This window comes from Pristiophorus japonicus, chromosome 19, assembly GCF_044704955.1.
Source record: "Pristiophorus japonicus isolate sPriJap1 chromosome 19, sPriJap1.hap1, whole genome shotgun sequence".
NCBI classification, from domain to species: Eukaryota; Metazoa; Chordata; class Chondrichthyes; family Pristiophoridae; genus Pristiophorus; species Pristiophorus japonicus.
Window position 1 is genome coordinate 88,836,379 of NC_091995.1, and position 19,316 is coordinate 88,855,694.

The 19,316-nt window shown below is 45.0% G+C and overlaps 1 protein-coding gene across 2 annotated transcripts in view; it reads left to right on the top strand.

Moving 5' to 3' along the window:
• pold1 (polymerase (DNA directed), delta 1, catalytic subunit) overlaps window positions 1-19,316 on the top strand; it is a 142,597-nt gene that overhangs the window by 112,142 nt on the left and 11,139 nt on the right. For both annotated transcript variants that reach the window (XM_070861771.1, XM_070861772.1), the window contains exons 23-24: window positions 8,534-8,666; window positions 9,973-10,086. In XM_070861771.1, the coding sequence (XP_070717872.1) occupies window positions 8,534-8,666; window positions 9,973-10,086 (247 nt within the window). The remainder of the gene's footprint in view (window positions 1-8,533; window positions 8,667-9,972; window positions 10,087-19,316) is intronic.

Genomic DNA, 19,316 nt, shown 5'->3' on the forward strand with positions numbered 1-19,316 from the left:
TTGTGCCAGAGGATTGGAGAACTGTTAACGTTGTACTATTGTTTAAAACAGGAGGAAGGGATAAACCGAGCAATTACAGACCAGTTAGTTTAATCTCTGGTGGCCAAATTACTGGAGTCAATTCTGAGGGACAGTATAAACCTTCATTTAGAAAAATGCAAATTAATCAAGGTTAGTCAGCATGGGTTTGTTAAGGGAAGGTCGTGTCTGACCAACCTGGTTGAGTTCTTTGAGGAGGTAACAAGCAGGGTCGATGAGGGTAGTGCTTTTGATGTAGTTTACGTGGTTTAGCAAAGCTTTTGACAAGGTCCCACATGATAGGCTGATCAAAAACGTATAAACCCATGGGATCCAAGGGAGAGTGGAAAATTGGATCCAAAATTGGCTCAGTGGCAGGAAGAGGGGAGCTTTTGTGACTGGAAGGCTGTTTCCACTAGGGTTCCACAGGGCTCGGTACTCAGTCCCTTACTTTTTGTATATATTAATGATTTGGATTTAAATATAGGGGCATGATAAAGAAATTTGCAGATGATACAAAAATTGGCCATGTGGTTGACCGTGAGGAGGAAAGTTCCAGAATGCAGGAAGATAAATAAATGGGAGGATACTGAGGTGTGGAGGAACAGGGGGACCTTGGAGTATATGTCCACAAATCCTTAAAGGTTGCTGAACAGGTTGATAAGGTGGTTAAAAAGGCGTACAGAATGCTTTCCTTTATTAACCATGGCATAGAACACAAGAACAAGGAAGTTATTTTAGAACTGTATACAACATTAGTTAGGCCACAGCCTGCAGTTCTGGTGACCACATTGTGATTGCCCTAGAAAGGGTGCAGAGGAGATCTACGAGGATGTTGCCAGGACTGGAAAACTTCAGCTATGAGGAAAGATTGGATAGGATGTAGTTGTTTTCCTTGGAACAGAGGAGGCTGAGGGTAGATTTAATTGAGGTGTATAAAATTATGAAGGTCCTAGAAAGAGTGGATAGGAAGGACCTGTTTCCCTAAGCAGAGGGGTCGATAACCAGCGGCAGAGATTTAAAGAAGTTGGTAGAAGGATTAGAGGTGAGATGAGAAGACATTTCTTCACCCAGTGGGGGTCTGGAACTCACTGCCTGAAAGGGTGGTAGAGGCAGAAACCGTCATCACATTTAAAAGTTACTTGAATGTGCACTTAAAGAGCCATAACCTACAGGGCTACGGGCATAATGCTGGAAAGTGGGATTAGGCTGGGTAGCTTTTTATAGATCGGCGCAGACACGAATGGCCTCCTTCTGTGTTGTAATTTTCTGTTATTTAGATGAGGACAGGATCAAGCTCGGGGATGGTGTCCCATTGCCATTGAATAGACTACCGACATTCCCTATAGACGGTCACATGAAGTATGGCTCCTTGGTTGAGGTAGCAGAGGGCTGTGGTACTGTGGACTTGTACTCCAGCAAGAGCTGGTGCCATCAGAAGAGGAGAAACATAGAAACATAGAAAATAGGTGCAGGAGCAGGCCATTCAGCCCTTCTAGCCTGCACCGCCATTCAATGAGTTCATGGCTGAACATGAAACTTCAGTACCCACTTCCTGCTTTCACGCCATACCCCTTGATCCCCCGAGTAGTAAGGACTTCATCTAACTCCCTTTTGAATATATTTAGTGAATTGGCCTCAACTACTTCCTGTGGTAGAGAATTCCACAGGTTCACCACTCTCTGGGTGAAGAATTTTCTCCTTATCTCGGTCCTAAATGGCTTACCCCTTATCCTTAGACTGTGACCCCTGGTTCTGGACTTCCCCAACATTGGGAACATTCTTCCTGCATCCAACCTGTCCAAACCCGTCAGAATTTTAAACGTTTCTATGAGGTCCCCTCTCACTCTTCTGAACTCCAGTGAATACAAGCCCAGTTGATCCAGTCTTTCTTGATAGGTCAGTCCCACCATCCCGGGAATCAGTCTGGTGAATCTTCGCTGCACTCCCTCAATAGCAAGAATGTCCTTCCTCAAGTTAGGAGACCAAAACTGTACACAATACTCCAGGTGTGGCCTCACCAAGGCCCTGTACAACTGTAGCAACACCTCCCTGCCCCTGTATTCAAATCCCCTCGCTATGAAGGCCAACATGCCATTTGCTTTCTTAACCGCCTGCTGTACCTGCATGCCAACCTTCAATGACTGATGTACCATGACACCCAGGTCTCGTTGCACCTCCCCTTTTCCTAATCTGTCACCATTCAGATAATAGTCTGTCTCTGTTTTTACCACCAAAGTGGATAACCTCACATTTATCCACATTATACTTCATCTGCCACGCATTTGCCCACTCACCTAACCTATCCAAGTCACTCTGCAGCCTCATAGCATCCTCCTCGCAGCTCACACTGCCACCCAACTTAGTGTCATCCGCAAATTTGGAGATACTACATTTAATCCCCTCGTCTAAATCATTAATGTACAATGTAAACAGCTGGGGCCCCAGCACAGAACCCTGCGGTACCCCACTAGTCACTGCCTGCCATTCCGAAAAGTACCCATTTACTCCTACTCTTTGCTTCCTGTCTGACAACCAGTTCTCAATCCACGTCAGCACACTACCCCCAATCCCATGTGCTTTAACTTTGCACATTAATCTCCTGTGTGGGACCTTGTCGAAAGCCTTCTGAAAGTCCAAATATACCACATCAACTGGTACTCCTTTGTCCACTTTATTGGAAACATCCTCAAAAAATTCCAGAAGATTTGTCAAGCATGATCTCCCTTTCACAAATCCATGCTGACTTGGACCTATCATGTCACCATTTTCCAAATGCGCTGCTATGACATCCTTAATAATTGATTCCATCATTTTACCCACTACTGAGGTCAGGCTGACCGGTCTATAATTCCCTGCTTTCTCTCTCCCTCCTTTTTTAAAAAGTGGGGTTACATTGGCTACCCTCCACTCGATAGGAACTGATCCAGAGTCAATGGAATGTTGGAAAATGACTGTCAATGCATCCGCTATTTCCAAGGCCACCTCCTTAAGTACTCTGGGATGCAGTCCATCAGGCCCTGGGGATTTATCGGCCTTCAATCCCATCAATTTCCCCAACACAATTTCCCGACTAATAAAGATTTCCCTCAGTTCCTCCTCCTTAATAGACCCTCTGACCACTTTTATATCCGGAAGGTTGTTTGTGTCCTCCTTAGTGAATACTGAACCAAAGTACTTGTTCAATTGGTCTGCCATTTCTTTGTTCCCCGTTATGACTTCCCCTGATTCTGACTGCAGGGGACCTACGTTTGTCTTTACTAACCTTTTTCTCTTTACATACCTATAGAAACTTTTGCAATCCGCCTTAATGTTCCCTGCAAGCTTCTTCTCGTACTCCATTTTCCCTGCCCTAATCAAACCCTTTGTCCTCCTCTGCTGAGTTCTAAATTTCTCCCAGTCCCCAGGTTCGCTGCTATTTCTGGCCAATTTGTATGCCATTTCCTTGGCTTTAATACTATCCCTGATTTCCCTAGATAGCCACGGTTGAGCCACCTTCCCTTTTTTATTTTTACGCCAGACAGGAATGTACAATTGTTGTAATTCATCCATGTGGTCTCTAAATGTCTGCCATTGCCCATCCACAGTCAACCCCTTAAGTATCATTAGCCAATCTATCTTAGCCAATTCATGCCTCATACCTTCAAAGTTAGCCTTCTTTAAGTTCTGGATCATGGTCTCTGAATTAACTGTTTCATTCTCCATCCTAATGCAGAATTCCACCATATTATGGTCACTCTTCCCCAAGGGGCCTCGCACAATGAGATTGCTAATTAATCCTCTCTCATTACACAACACCCAGTCTAAGATGGCCTCCCCCCTAGTTGGTTCCTCGACATATTGGTCTAGAAAACCATCCCTTATGCATTCCAGGAAATCCTCCTCCACCGTATTGCTTCCAGTTTGGCTAGCCCAATCTATGTGCATATTAAAGTCACCCATTATAACTGCTGCACCTTTATTGCATGCACTCCTAATTTCCTGTTTGATGCCCTCCCCAACATCACTACTACTGTTTGGAGGTCTGTACACAACTCCCACTAACGATTTTTGCCCTTTGGTGTTCTGCAGCTCTACCCATATAGATTCCACATCATCCAAGCTAATGTCTTTCCTAACTATTGCATTAATCTCCTCTTTAACCAGCAATGCTACCCCACCTCCTTTTCCTTTTATTCTATCCTTCCTGAATGTTGAATACCCCTGGATGTTGAGTTCCCAGCCCTGATCATCCTGGAGCCACGTCTCCGTAATCCCAATCACATCATATTTGTTAACATCTATTTGCACAGTTAATTCATCCACCTTATTGCGGATACTCCTTGCATTAAGACACAAAGCCTTCAGGCTTGCTTTTTTAACACCCTTTGTCCTTCTAGAATTTTGCTGTACAGTGGCCCTTTTTGTTCTTTGCCTTGGGTTTCTCTGCCCTCCACTTTTCCTCATCTCCTTTCTGTCTTTTGCTTTTGCCTCATTTTTGTCTCCCTCTGTCTCCCTGCATAGGTTCCCATCCCCCTGCAATATTAGTTTAACTCCTCCCCAACAGCACTAGCAAACACTCCCCCTAGGACATTGGTTCCGGACCTGCCCAGGTGCAGACCGTCCGGTTTGTACTGGTCCCACCTCCCCCAGAACCGGTTCCAATGCCCCAAGAATTTGAATCCCTCCCTGCTGCACCACTGCTCAAGCCATGTATTCATCTGCGCTATCCTGCGATTCCTACTCTGACTAGCACGTGGCACTGGTAGCAAACTCGAGATTACTACTTTTGAGGTCCTACTTTTTAATTTAGCTCCTAGCTCCTTAAATTCTTTTCGTAGGACCTCATCCCTTTTTTTGCCTATGTCGTTGGTACCAATGTGCACCACGACAACTGGCTGTTCTCCCTCCCATTTCAGAATGTCCTGCACCCGCTCCGAGACATCCTTGACCCTTGCACCAGGGAGGCAACATACCATCCTGGAGTCTCGGTTGCGTCCGCAGAAACGCCTATCTATTCCCCTCACCATCGAATCCCCTATCACTATCGCGCTCCCACTCTTTTTCCTGCCCTCCTTTGCAGCAGAGCCACCTACGGTGCCATGAACTTGGCTGCTGCTGCCCTCCCCTGATGAGTCATCCTCCCCAACAGTACTCAAAGCAGTGTATCTGTTTTGCAGGGGGATGACCACAGGGGACCCCTGCACTATCTTTCTTGCACTGCTCTTCCTGCTGGTCTTCCATTCCCTATCTGGCTGTGGACCCTTCTCCTGCGGTAAGACCAACTCACTACACGTGATACTCACGTCATTCTCAGCATCGTGGATGTTCCAGAGTGAATCCACCCTCAGCTCCAATTCCGCAACGCGGACCGTCAAGAGCTCGAGGCGGATACACTTCCCACACACGTAGCGCCCAGGGACACCGGAAGTGTCCCCGAGTTCCCACATGGTACAGGAGGAGCATATCACGTGACTGAGCTCTCCTGCCATGTCTTAACCTTAGATACCCTTAAATTGGTAATAACAATGTTGCAGTTCACTTACTGATATAAAAAAGAAAAGAAAAGCTACTCACCAATCACCAGCCAATCACTTACCCCATACAGAAATACAGAAGGGGCATGGCGACGGCGAATAATGCTTGGTATCAAATCATACCAACCATGATTAAGAATGAATTTCATGTGCCAATCTCGTGCAATTCTGTTCAAAATAATTACCTCATTATCTGTCTGAACGGATACCGTTTCTTTTTGTTCTGGGCAACGCAAGGCTGCATTTATTGTTCTGATAAGGTTGCACTTCTCCTTGAACTGCTGTAGCCCTTGTGGTGATGGTCCTCCCACAATGATGTTAGGTATTGAATTCCAGGATATTAACCCAGCAACAATGAAAATACAACCATATCTGTCTAATTCAGGGTGGTCTGTGACTTAAAGGGGGAACTTGGAGGTGATCAACATCATCATAGGCAGTCCCTCGAAGCGAGGATGGCTTGCTTCCACGCCAAAAAGGGATGAGTTCACAGGTGTTTCAATGAAGAACCTAATATTCCAGATCCCGAACTACATTGTGAAGGGTGGAAGATGCCTGTGTGTGGATTTTTTTTAATATATGGTGGCTGTTTCACACCAACCACCACACGGGCTTGACAGAGCTAGGTCTTGGTCCAGTGGCAAGGATTACCCAAGACTAACTGGAGACCAGCTCTGCTGCACAGACCGAACGTGCGCACACATCGCAGTGTGGGCTGGGCCGTGCTGCCCCTGGGCCCTCGCCTCTTCTGAGCCCCAGATTCACGCCTCTCCTGGGCCCCGGTCACTTTTCTCTACAAACTCTTGCCTCTCCGCCCCTCCTGCTGTGCCTGCCCGCACTGCAATCAGCGACCTGGCTTCGTAGCATCGCCCTCCTGCAGCAGCATGCGCTGCTCCCTGCAGTGGTATGCTGCTCCCTCCAATGGCCCTGGCCTGCTGATGGTCTTGCAGGCCGGGCCCATGACGTCGGTGTTCCTCGGTGTTCGAAGTAGCAGGGGAGGGAGGTGCTGTTGAAGTAACCTCAGTGAGTTGCTGCCATGTACCCTGTACGTACTGCAGCTGCTGTGCGCTAGTTGTGAACGGTGCTTACTGAGCGCTCTGGAGGCGCACCAATCAAGCTCTGTTCTGGATGGTGTCAAACTTCGAGTGCTGCTGCTGTTGCTGCACTCATCCAGGCGACTGATGAGTATTCCGTCACATTCCTGACTTGAGCATTGTAGATGGCGGAGAGGCTCAGAGGAGGGCAGGAAGTGAACTCCCCATCGCAAAGTACTCGAGCACTGCCCGCACTTCCTTTTTAAAAAAAAAAAAAAATAAATAAATCTTGATATTTACTGCCATTGTGGAACTCCTTCCCTGCAAAGCCCGTCTGTTGAAGTCGGTAAGTGTAAGGGGCTATTTGTATCCTAAAGTGGGTTCATTCATTTCGATGGGGAACATACTTTGAATCTAGAAGAGAGCCAGCTAATCTTCCAGACAACTTTTTACTGGTTGAATGCCATTGAGGATGTCCAGGGTGTTCTGAAACTGCACGCAGAATGGTGGTGGTGATGTTCTTAGAATCATAGAAATTTACATCTGTACTGGCTGAAAAAGAGCTATCCAACCTAATCCTACTTTCTAGCTGCAAGCGCAGGCAGCGGAAGGAGCGTGCGATAAACCAGGCTCCCCACCCACCCTTTCCATCAACCACTGTCTGTCCCACCTGTGACAGAGACTGACCTATGATGACTTTCCAGCTCTTGGTCCACAGCCTTGTAGATTACGGCACTTCGGGTGCAAATCCAAGTACTTTTTAAATGCGATGAGGGTTCCTGCCTGTAACATCCTTTCAGGCGGTGAGTTCCAGACTCCCACCACCCTCTGGTTGAAAAAAGTTTTCCTCAGCTCCCCTCTAATCCTTCTACCAATTACTTTAAATCTATGCCCTCTAGTTAGTCTACAAAGAGTTCCCCTGAATAATGAAAATAACTCGCCCAGTAGATTCAGAGAGAGAAACCTTTTGCGACATTGCCATAGCAGCAGATAACATAAGTAAAACATTTTCTTCTGATTCACTAAGAGCAAAACCAGCTGTGTTTCATTTTCAATTTCTTCCCTTATTCTCCTTGTTCTAATTGTGGCAGTTTGTACTGATGTGTGGTTGTACAGATGGTGAGCCTTGCAGTCTGGTGGGCATTCTTCATCCTTGACCCTGGAAAGTGGCAGCAGGTTACATCAGTGGGAAGCAGCACAACTTAGCAAGATACTCCTTCAGCAAGCAATCTCACATGTACCATATGTTTTTCTTTGAAAGCCTTCCCTACCCTGAGTAGACTAGGCCTATATTCCCTACATTTAGAAGAATGAGATGTGATCTCATTGAAACATATAAAAATTTTAAAGGACTTGATCGGGTAGATGCTGGGAGGATGTTTTCCCTGGCTGAGGAGTCGAGACCTAGGGGGTATAATCTCAGAATAAGGGGTCGGTCATTTTAGGACTGAGATGAGGAATTTCTTCACTCGGAGGGCAGTGAATCTTTGGAATTCTCTGCCCAGAGAGATGTGGATGCTCAGTCATTGAGTAAATTCAAGACAGAGATAGATAGATTTTTGAATACTAATGGAATCAAGCGATATGAGGATAGTGCGGGAAAGTGGAGTTGAGGTCAAAGATCAGCCACGATCTTATTGCAAGGCGGAGCAGGCTCGAGGTGTTGAATGACCTACTGCTGCTCCTATTTCTTATGTTCTGGTGTATCCGGAACACAGATCAATTGCACTGCCTCCACTGTTTCCCTGACTCAGTTGTCTAGTTATAAACTAGTGAGCAACCCTTTCCTGGTTGCTTAGTTCCACTCTTACCGGGTGCATTTATCAGTTGAGCAGTTGGATCAAGCTGTATAATTTTTTTTAATTTGAAGTTTTCTACTCTAAAGGTTTCTTTCCAATTTATGAAGGTCCCTTTTCTCTTTCTCGCTCTCTCTCTCTCGCTCTCTCTCTCTCTCTCTCCCACAAGGATCCAATCTATGTTCTGGAGAACAACATTCCAATTGATACGCAGTATTACCTGGAGCAGCAACTTGCAAAACCGCTCCTGAGAATCTTCGAGCCCATCTTGGGAGAGGCCAAGGCAGAGGCTGTGCTTCTGAGTGAGTGAACTTTAACATCGCAGCCTTACACTCTGTTGCAGTGACCAGTTGCACTGCGGCATTATTGGTGCTATTGACAATACGTTTCTGGTATAGAATTATTCAGAGTTCAGCGACAAGGGTTGCATTAGTTGTTAGAAATGAAACACCGATATACTTTAATTATATCGTAGTAAATCTGGCACGCGCATCCTTATTTTGATTGTCAATTCCAGTCCGTTATATTCTGTACTCCCCCATGTATGTGAGCTTCTCTCGTACTTCACTGGGTCATCGCTAAACAAAAACTGGTGGGACTGTTGCTACCCTTCAGTCTTTCTACTACAGCCATTTGTTTATCTTGGAAAGAGATCCTCTGTTCCACACTCTACTCCTTCCCATCTTTAAAGGAGGAAATACTTTTATTTTTGAAGGCACTGAGTCATGCTGGTTGTGGCTCATGGAGCATCCAGGCGAACCTCCTGAACATAACATAAGAAATAGGAGCAGGAGTAGGCCACATGCCTCTCGAGCCTGCTCCACCATTCAATACGATCATGGCTGATCTTCGACCTCAACTCCACTTTCCCGCCTGGACCCCATATCCTTTGGTTTTTTTAGAGTCTAAAAATCTATTGATCTCTGCCTTGAATAAACTCAATGACTGAGCCTCCACAGCCCTCTGGGGTCGAGAATTCCAAAGATTCACCAACCCCCGAGTGAAGAAATTCTTCCTTATCTCAATCCTAAATGGCCGACCCCTTATCCTGAGACTATGTCCCTTAGTCCTAAACTCTACAACCAGGGGAAACAGCCTCTCAGTATCTGCCCTGTCCAGTACTCTCAGAATCTTGTATGTTTCAATGAGATACAAGATTCCTTCATGTGTGACCCCAGATACTGAGGACACTGAGCTATTCGACTGGGGCAATCACCGTCGAGCTTGATCTATCCTCACCTGACATTCACACATGATCATTTCCGTCTCAGATTATGGATCAGATAATGATTAAAAGTGGGAACCCTGGCTGATACTTTTCAGAGCACTTAGATGAATACTAGCGCATCCTGCTAACCCAGGTAATTCAGCACAGACCAAGTTGTGCATGTAGCCACCAAATCCACTGAAGGAGGTTGGCGCGGCGAGACATGATAGAGCGTGGTCAAGACAGGAATAGATTTAAGGGGAACAGTAAACGACAGGATAGTTTTAATGAAAACATCCATAAATTAGGATTTCACTTGGAAGAAACTAGTTGTAGTACTGTACTAGCTTGCTTAGTTTTTGTCGGCATTGATTTCACTTGTAACTATCTCTTGTATATAGAGGGAGAGCATACAAGATGCAAGACTGTGCTGACTTCAAAGGTGGGTGGGCTCATGGCCTTCGCAAAGAAAAGAAGCACATGCATAGGGTGCAAAGCCGTGCTGAATGATGACGGTAAGGGAACACGGAAGATTGATGATTACTGGTTTATAAATGGGAGCTTATTCTTAATGGGTTGCAAATCTACCTAGGTGGTGGGCTAAAGGGTCCCTTTGCACTTGGGGGATATTGGATGGCATAATGGGAAGGTTTTTCTGTCTATCTCACTCTCTGTCGCTCTCTCTCTCACTCTCTGTCTGGCTCTCTCTCTCACTCTCTGTCTGGCTCTCTCTCCCACTCTCTGTCTGGCTCTCTCTCTCACTCTCTGTCTGGCTCTCTCTCTCTCTCTCTCTGTCTGGCTCTCTGTCTGGCTCTCTCTCTCACTCTCTGTCTGGCTCTCTCTCTCACTCTCTGTCTGGCTCTCTCTCTCACTCTCTGTCTGGTGCTCTCTCTCACTCTCTGTCTGTCTCTCTCTCTCTATCTGAGAGGAATTGGAAGGTGCAGTGTAAATATCCACCTTATTGGGTGAGGTGATAAGAAGGTGCCTGCCTTTTAGAGGAAACCTTCTCTGAGTAAGAATGGGACTGAGTGATAATGTGGGAAGGGGATTCAAGTGCTCCTGTGCTTTATAGTGTCCATCGAAGGAAGACTTCACCAATCTGTCTTGAGCCCGAGTTGGTTCTCAGTGAACTTGATTTGGAATAAAACTGATCAACTTGCAGTTTCCTTCGTTACTGCCTTGCAGGTGCCGTACAGTAATTTAGAATTATAGGAGGGAGTTAGAGATATCTAGTGGGACAGTGCAAAAATGGGAAGTTTTGAAGTGGAAGTAAGGGATGTCATCAGCCAGACTTCCATAGGGTTTCAATGGAGTTGCATTTTATGATCTGATTTGAGAGAGGCAATATAATTAGTACCTTCTGTTACATTCAACTCCAGAATGAGCGAAGTGGCACAGAAAGCTCCACATACAAGCATTCTCATTGGCTGACGAAAGGATGCCTTATTTGTCTTTAAAAGCTGAAGAGTTCAACTCTTCGTTACCTTTCCTCACAATTTAGTCCCTTGACATGAAGGATCAGCCTAGTGGCCCCTTTCTGCACGAGCTCCAGGGCTTTGATATCTCCTCATGCTTAGGTGATCAGAACTCGACTCCGTGTTGAAATTGGAGCCTCACCAGAACATGACTATTGATTCAGCATGATGACTTAATTGCTGGCTGACCATCTGCAATGACTGGCCAATGTTGAGCCTCCCAGATCTCGCTCCGCAGCCTTTACCCAGATTGCCATCACTTATTAAGTAACACTGCAACTTCAAGGTGAAATGTTACCTTTCTCTGCTTCAATTTCTCTCTCGGCCAAAATACGAACAATCTCGGAAGATCACCATCCCGCAGATGCAATTAAATTTGGATAGATGTCAAGGTGGCGTTCTATAATTAATATATTTGAGAATTGGAGCAATTTTCTTTTACTTTGAGAAATCGGAGACCCCACCAGATGTCATTGCTATGGGGATTGTTGGAATTAATGGTGAATGTAATGATGATGTGTGTCGGGGGAGAGATGGAATACACAGACCACAGAGAGGGAAGCAGAAATAAGGTCAGTGAGTCATCCTGGCTCTGCCTCGTTGTAGCAGCTGCTTATAGATCAGCTGCCAGATGGAGACATGGAAGTCGATTGTCTTGACCACCGCCTCATGGGGTGGGGAAGTGCGCTATATTATGGCAGGGTAAACAAGTCACTGGGGAGCTTCCTTGAGATGGCCAACTACATTGATGATTGGGTACTTGTGCGATGAGGAAAGGCTTCAGGTATTCCTTTATGCTTCTATAACTGAGTTAGTGGGCAAGGGGAACACAGATTTAATATACCTAGGCATTAGAAAAACTTTTAACGCAGTACCACATTGGAGATTACAGGGCAGGGAAGCATTGAATAAGAACGCAGCTTTTGAAGTGGATAACTGGTTCTACTGGAGGATGGAAATGGCAGTTATTAAGGCAGCAAAGTGACGAGCAGAGATTGGCTCTGGAACATTGTCATTTTCAATTTAGATTAATGATTTAGAGGAACGGACCATAACAAAATTCTCCAAGGTTGTCAAATTGGGACATATAACATTATGGATTTTACCTGCACTGCTTGAACAGAATTTTGTCAACTTGTTATATTACTTAAAGAATCATAGAATTGTACAGCACAGAAGGAGGCCCTTCGGCCCATTGAGTCAGCACCAGCTCTTTCAAAGAGCAATCCAGTTAGTCCCACTTTCCGTTCTTTCCCCAGATCCCTGCAATTATTTCTCCTTTAAGTATTTATGCAATTCCCTTTTGAAGGCTACTATTGCATCTGTATCCACCACACTAGCAGGCAGTGCATCTCAAATCCTAACCACTCGTTGCATAAAAAAGTTTCCCCTCTTGTTGCCTCTGGTTCTTTTGCCATTCACCTTTAAATCTGGGCCCTCTTTATCAACCCTCTAGTCAGTGGAAACAGTTTCTCTTTATTTACTCTAAATGCAAAGTCATGAAACTGGGGAGGCACTGTGACTATAAAATAAAGGCTAACGACTAGGGTTTTATCGACAGCTGCCCTTGAATCGATGGCACAAGAAGACATGGATTGATGCTTCAATGACAATGGGTGAATAATCAGTGAAGATATAACTTCAGCAGAGGGGGTGGGGGATGACTTTGTGGCAAAGCAGAGATGTAATAAATTCCAAGAGTCTGATGAATGTGTTTTTGGCACACGGCACTATTGAAGGTTATGGGGGATAAAGTGGGTATGAAATCCGTGACCTTTTTGGGACTGATTTCATAGAATTAAAGGATTCTTCTGGTACTGTACAGGCCTATGTTCCTAAAGATATGGTTATTTAATTTTACTTAGTGATGTTTCAGGATATCAATGGTATCCTGGAGCTCGCTTGATTACCTTAAGTAATTTCCCAGAGTTTTCCCGGAATATATGTTTTTTTGGCTCCCTCCCACTGCCACCCACTCCCTCAAGAGTTAACGTTACTATCAATTGGGGAGGTGTACACGAGGTTGTACCTTTTTTAATGGAAAGTTTAAGCATCGATGTTGGCCTGCTGATCTGTTCTTGACGGCTGTTCATTTGCTTTTATTTAAAAGGGTCATCTCAAAACAAAGGCACAAAGTGAAATGTTAAAACCTTTCCATTACCCATTTATTTACCTGAATAAAAGTCGTCTCATTTACACAAAATGATCTATTTACATCCCACTTTCATAGTACAGCATAAGGTACACGCACCCCGTGCCTCCAGTTCCCTAGACATGAATTTTTGTGTTCTGTAAGGTCTGCATATCAAATGGCCCATCCATGCTGCCCCGTTGGCTTGGCGCCCCGTCCACGCCACACCATCCAGAAATTGCACTCTGCTGCCTCTGCACAGCACTGCAATAATGTTGGACAAGGTATTTGTGATGTCATCTCCAGGCAAAGGTGGTATTGGTCTCCCTTTCAGTGACTCAGATGGAGTACTTCTAATTGCAGTGGGTGCTTGTGTTAGGTGAGGGCAGAATTGAGCTTGGGTGTGAAGTTCACCTGCCTCCAAAATGGTCGCGCAGCCTATTGAGTCAATGCTCCCTGTCTGCACTCGCATATGAAGAATGGCCACTGGGGGGAGTTACCAGAAGGTGGCCACTGCCCATTGGACTGGACCCTGGCAAGAGTCAGTGCCTTCAGAAATGAAGGAGGATAATGAATAAATTTTGAATAAAATTTATAACAGCATACTCTTGCAACAACTTCTCGTTCTCCCACCACCCCCCCACCCACCTCCCCTGCTGAAGGCCTCAAGACTCCCGAGCAGTCAATCTGGAGTTTCCCTTATTCGAGAATAGAAGTCTTGCAGCCCAAAGCCTCCTTCGGTCTCTCTCATTTCCCGTGGTCAGAGCAGAGACCTAACCAGTTCCTCATTCTTATAGCTACTTTTCCAATATCACTCAGCCTCTTCCTGACGCTACATCATGGGATTGCAAATGGGAGGGGGAGGCAGTGTGCACAGAGGGGGCTTTCTTTATCAAAAAATAGATACGGCTGTCATGCTCTCTGTGGGATGCTGTGGACTGTGCTGTGATTGCTGACATTTTACTGAGTGTGGTTTGATTTTAACTAGATTTGTTTTGGTCTATTATTGCTCAGGCTGCAAAACATCGGGAACCTGCACCAGGTCTTTTTCTATTTTCTCTCTTTCTCCTTTCGTTCTTTTCTTTTTCTTTCTCTGTCTCTCTCGCTCGTGGTCCAAGGTACCTACCTATCTCTCCATGGGGAACATGCACCCCAGTTGGCATGACTCTGACCAGAAGGTTGTTGTGTAGAATCTGTATCTGTGAATCCGTGTTCTGCCACTCCTTGGCATAAGGTATTGGAGTGTGCTGCAGAGTCCTGAATCTCTCCCATCACTAATAAGAGGACTTGATGAGGTAGATGCTGAAAGGTTGTTTCTCCTGGCTGGAGAGTATAGGACATAGTCTCATGATAAGGGGTTGGCTATTTAGGACTGAGATGAGGAGAAAGTTCTTCATTCCGAGGGATATGAACCTTTGGAATTCTCTACCCCAGAGGACTGAGGATGCTCCGTTGTTGAGTATATTCAAGGCCGAGTTAAATAGATTTTTGGACTCAAGGGAATCTAATCATCATTCATTCATAGGCAGTTCCTCAAAATCGAGGAAGACTTGCTTCCACTCTAAAAGTGAGTTCTCAGGTGACTGGACAGTCCAATATGGGAATTACAGGCTCTGTCACAGGTGACAGTCGTTGAAGGAAAGGCTTGGTGGCACAGATTTGCCGCACACTCCTTCCTCTGCCTGCACTTGATTTCTGCATGCTCTCGGCGACGAGACTCAAGGTGCTCAGCGCCCTCCCAGATACGCTTCCTCCACTTAGGGCGGTCTTTGGCCAGGGACTCCCAGGTATCGGTGAGGATGTTGCACTTTATCAGGGAAGCTTTGAGGATGTCCTTGAAACGTTCCCTCTGGCCACCTTGGGCTCGCTTGTCGTGTAAGAGTTCTGAGTAGGGATGTGGGATAGAACAGGAAAGTGGAGTTGAGGTCAAAGAACAGCCATGTTTTTAAATGGCGGAGCAGGCTCGAGAGGCCATATGGTCGTCTGCTCCAATTCTCAGGTTTGTTTCTCTCAGCCATTTTTTTCCTATCTAATCTTCTCCTTGTGGAGCTGCTGATTCTCGCTGGAGGGTTAGTCCCATGAATTCTGGTACCTTGCCCAAGTAGCCCTTTCAGTTTATCTAGCCCTGGCAGGCATAACAACCGAGACCAAACCTTCCCTCACTTAATGGCCATGCTTATGCCCTGGACAATGACTAAGATTGCAAATCCTAGCTGATTAAGGATAACTCTTAAAATTAGATGATGCAGCACTGAATTTGCTGCATTGTCACATGTTCACAGCAGTAAAATTGGACCACATAATCCACTAGCTTCAGTTGTGAACATATTACTCATGCCCAAATCAACAGGAAGCCATGTTAAATCTACTTTATAAAATGGATCTGGCCTTGTTAGCTTAGTGTTTCAGCTACGGGGCAGCTGCCAGGGTAGCATACGTCTCCGAGGACTGCTGCAGGTTTGAATGGCATTTATAAAGCGCCTTTAACGTAATAAAAATGTCCCATTGCACTTCACGAGTGTAATTAGACAAGATTTAACGCCAAGCTACAGAGATATTAGGACTGGTGACCAAAAGCTTGGTTAAAGAGGTACATCAGAAATAGCAGCAGGAGCAAGCAATTTTGCCCCTCTAGCCTGCTCTGCCATTCAGTGAGATCATGGCTGATCTTCTACCTCAACTTCACTTGCCTGCACTGTCCCTGTAATCCCTTGATTCCCTTAATATCCAAAAATCTATCGATCTCTATCTTGAATTTGCTCAAAGAATGAGCTTCCACAGCCCTCTGGGGTAGAGAATTCCAAAGAGTTTCTACTCTTTGATTGAAAAAATTTCTCCTCATCTCAGTCCTAAATGGCCGACCCCTTTTTCTGAGACGGTGACATCCCAGCCAGGGGAAACATCCTCCCTGCATCTACCCTATCAAACCTTGTAAGAATTTTGTATGTTTCAATGAGATCATCTCTCATTTAAACTCTAGAGAATATAGGCCTGGTCTACTCAATCTCTCCTCATAGGATAATCCCCCCATCTCAGTAATCAGCATGGTGAACCTTCATTGCATTCTCTTTTTGGCAGATATATCCTTCCTTGGGTAAGTGGTCTCACCAGGGCCCTATATAATTGCAGTAAGACTCTTGTACTCAAATCCTCTTGTAATAAAGGCCAACATACCATTTGCTTTTTTAATTGCTTGTCGTAACCACATGTTAACTTTCAGTGATCCACATACAAGGACGCCCAGGTCCCTCTGAACACCAACATTTCCCAATCTCTCACCATTTAAAAAATACTCTGCTTTTCTGTTTTTCCTACCTAAGTGGATAACTTCACATTTCTCCACATTATATTCCATTTGCCAAGTTCTTGCCCACTCACTTAGCCTGACTATATCCTTGAAGCCTCTTTTCATCCTCCTCACAACTTATATTCCCACATAGCCTTTGTATCATCAGCAGACATGGATATATTACATTTGGTCCCATCATCCAAATCATTGATATAGATTGGGAATAGCTGTGGTTCAAACACCGATCCTTGCGTTACCCCACCAGTTACAGCCTGCCAACCTGAAAATGACCCGTTTATTCCTACTCTTTGTTTTCTGTCCATTAACCAATCCTGAATCCATGCTAGTATATTATCCCCAGCAATCAAGCTAATTAGTCTGTAGTTCCACATTTTCTCTCTCCCTCCTTTCTTAAATAGCGGGGTTACATTTGCTACCTTCCAATCTCCAGGAACCATTCTAGAGTCTGGAATTTTGGAAGATGAAACCAATGCATCCACTATTTCTATAGCCACCTCTTTCAAAACTCTAGGATGTAAGCCATCAGGTACAGGGAATTTATCGGCTTTCAGTCCCATTAATTTTCACCATTTTTTTTTTTAACCACAGGTTGAACCTCCCTTATCCGAAACCCTCGGGACCTGGCCTGTTCCTGATCATTGGGGGGGTGGATCGCGGGGTCAGGCCAGTGTTTGCGGGAGTCGTCAGCATGGAAGGAATTCAATTTGTTCATGATGGAATTCTGCGCATGTGCCACCTGGTGGCTGGGAATGGTTCCAGACGAGGGATGGTTCCGGATAAGGGAGTTCTGGATTAGGGAAGTTCAACCCGTAATACTAATTCCTTTCAGTCCCTCGTTCTCGCCAGATCCTTGGTTCTTCACTATTTCTAGCAAGTTTTTTGCGTCATCTTCCATGAAGACAGACACAAAGTATTTGTTTAATTTCTCTGCCATTTCATTATTCCCCATTATAATTTCTCCTGTCTCAGCCTGGACCTATAGAAGCTTTTACAGTCTGTTTTTATGTCTCTTGCCAGTTTACTCTCATTCCATTTTCCCTTTCTTCATCAATTTCTTGCTGCTCCTTTGCTGAATTCTAAAATCCTCCCAATCCTCAGGCTTACTGCTTTTTTGGCAACATTATAAGCCTCTTCCTTTGATCTAATACTATCTTTAACTTCTCTTGTTAGCCACGGTTGGACCACTTTTCCTGTGGGGTTTTTCAGCCTTAAAGGAATGTATATTTGTTGTAAATTATGTATTCATTCTTTAAATGCTATCCATTGCTTGTCTACCGTCATACCTTATAATGTAGTCACCTAATCCACCTTCGGCAACTTGTCCCTCGTACCTATGTAGTTTTCTTTGTTTAGATTTAAGACCCTAGTTTTGGATTTAACTAAATCACTTTAAAACTTAATATAAAATTCCACTATATTATGGTCACTGTTCCCTAAAGGCCCTTTTTACTACAAGTTTATTAATTAACCGTGGGCCACCCCGACCTCTGTGAGAACGCCACCGCAGGTCGGGGCTATAAATAGAGCTGGAACATCGTGGCGGAGGTGCGGCGAATGAGGATACGGGGCCCAGAAGAGTCGAGGGCCCAGGGGCAGCACGGGCCAGCCCGCACTGTGATATGTGTGTGCACTAGGTCCGTGCAGCAGAGCAGGTCTCCAGTCGTCCTGGTTAACCCTTGCCACTGGATAAAGGCCTAACTCTGTCAAGCCCGTCACACGTTTTAAAAAAAAAAAATTCACGCACAGGCATCTTCCACCCCCTCAACTGGAATTCAGGACTGGAACATCGGGTCCTTCATTGAAACATCTGCGAACTCTCGTGGAAGCTTGACATCCTCGTTCGAGGGACCGCCTATGATGACGATGAATTAACCTTTTCTCATTGCACAATACTAGATCTAAAATAGCCTGTTCCCTAGTTGGTTCCTCAACACACTGACTCAGAAAACCATCTTGTATACATTCCATGAATTCGTCCTCTACACTATTACTACAAATTTGGTTTGTCCAGTCTATATGTAGATTAAAGTCCCCCATGATTACTATATTACCTTTTATTACGTGTGTTTATAATTTCCTGATTTATACTCTGTCCTATATTACAACTACTGTTTGGGGGCCGATAAACAACTCCCACCAATGTTTTCTGCCCTTTACTGTTTCTTAGCTCCACCCAAACTGATTCTACTACTTGATTTTTTGGAGCTAAGATCCTTTCTGTCTACTGTCTTTATCAATCCTTTATTATCAGGGTCCTTTTCCACTTTGCCTACCTCTTCTAAAAGTTAAGTATCCTGGAATATTTAGTTCCCAACCTTGATCACTTTGCAACCACGTCTCCGTAATGGCTATTAGATCAAACTTATTGATTTCTATCTGCATTATTAATTCATCTATTTTGTTGCGACTGCTTTGTGCATTCAGATATATAGTGCCTTCAGCTTTGATTTATTTCTATTTTTCCCTGATGTCACCTTAGTCACTGAGGCATCATGATCTTTGTTACTGCCTCTGTGCCTAGTTTTAAAGAGCGACTTAAAGGAGAGAAGAGTGGGGTAGAGATGTGGAGAGTTTTACGGAGGCAGTTCCAGAACGGTCTCTAGTGCTGGAGCAGTGAGAATTGGGGATGCGCAAGAGGCATTCAATGCCTCTAGCCTATCTTTTTAAGCCTGACTGAATTAATTTTGTGTACAAAAACAACCCTCGAGTGCAACTCAATCCTGCAAACGTCAGTGTGCGATCACTGATGGAAGTGCCCGTCAGTGGGTGTTGGCTGAGGGCAATGTTGGGCGTGGCTGTGATGCCCACTGCAGCTGAATAACCAGCTGG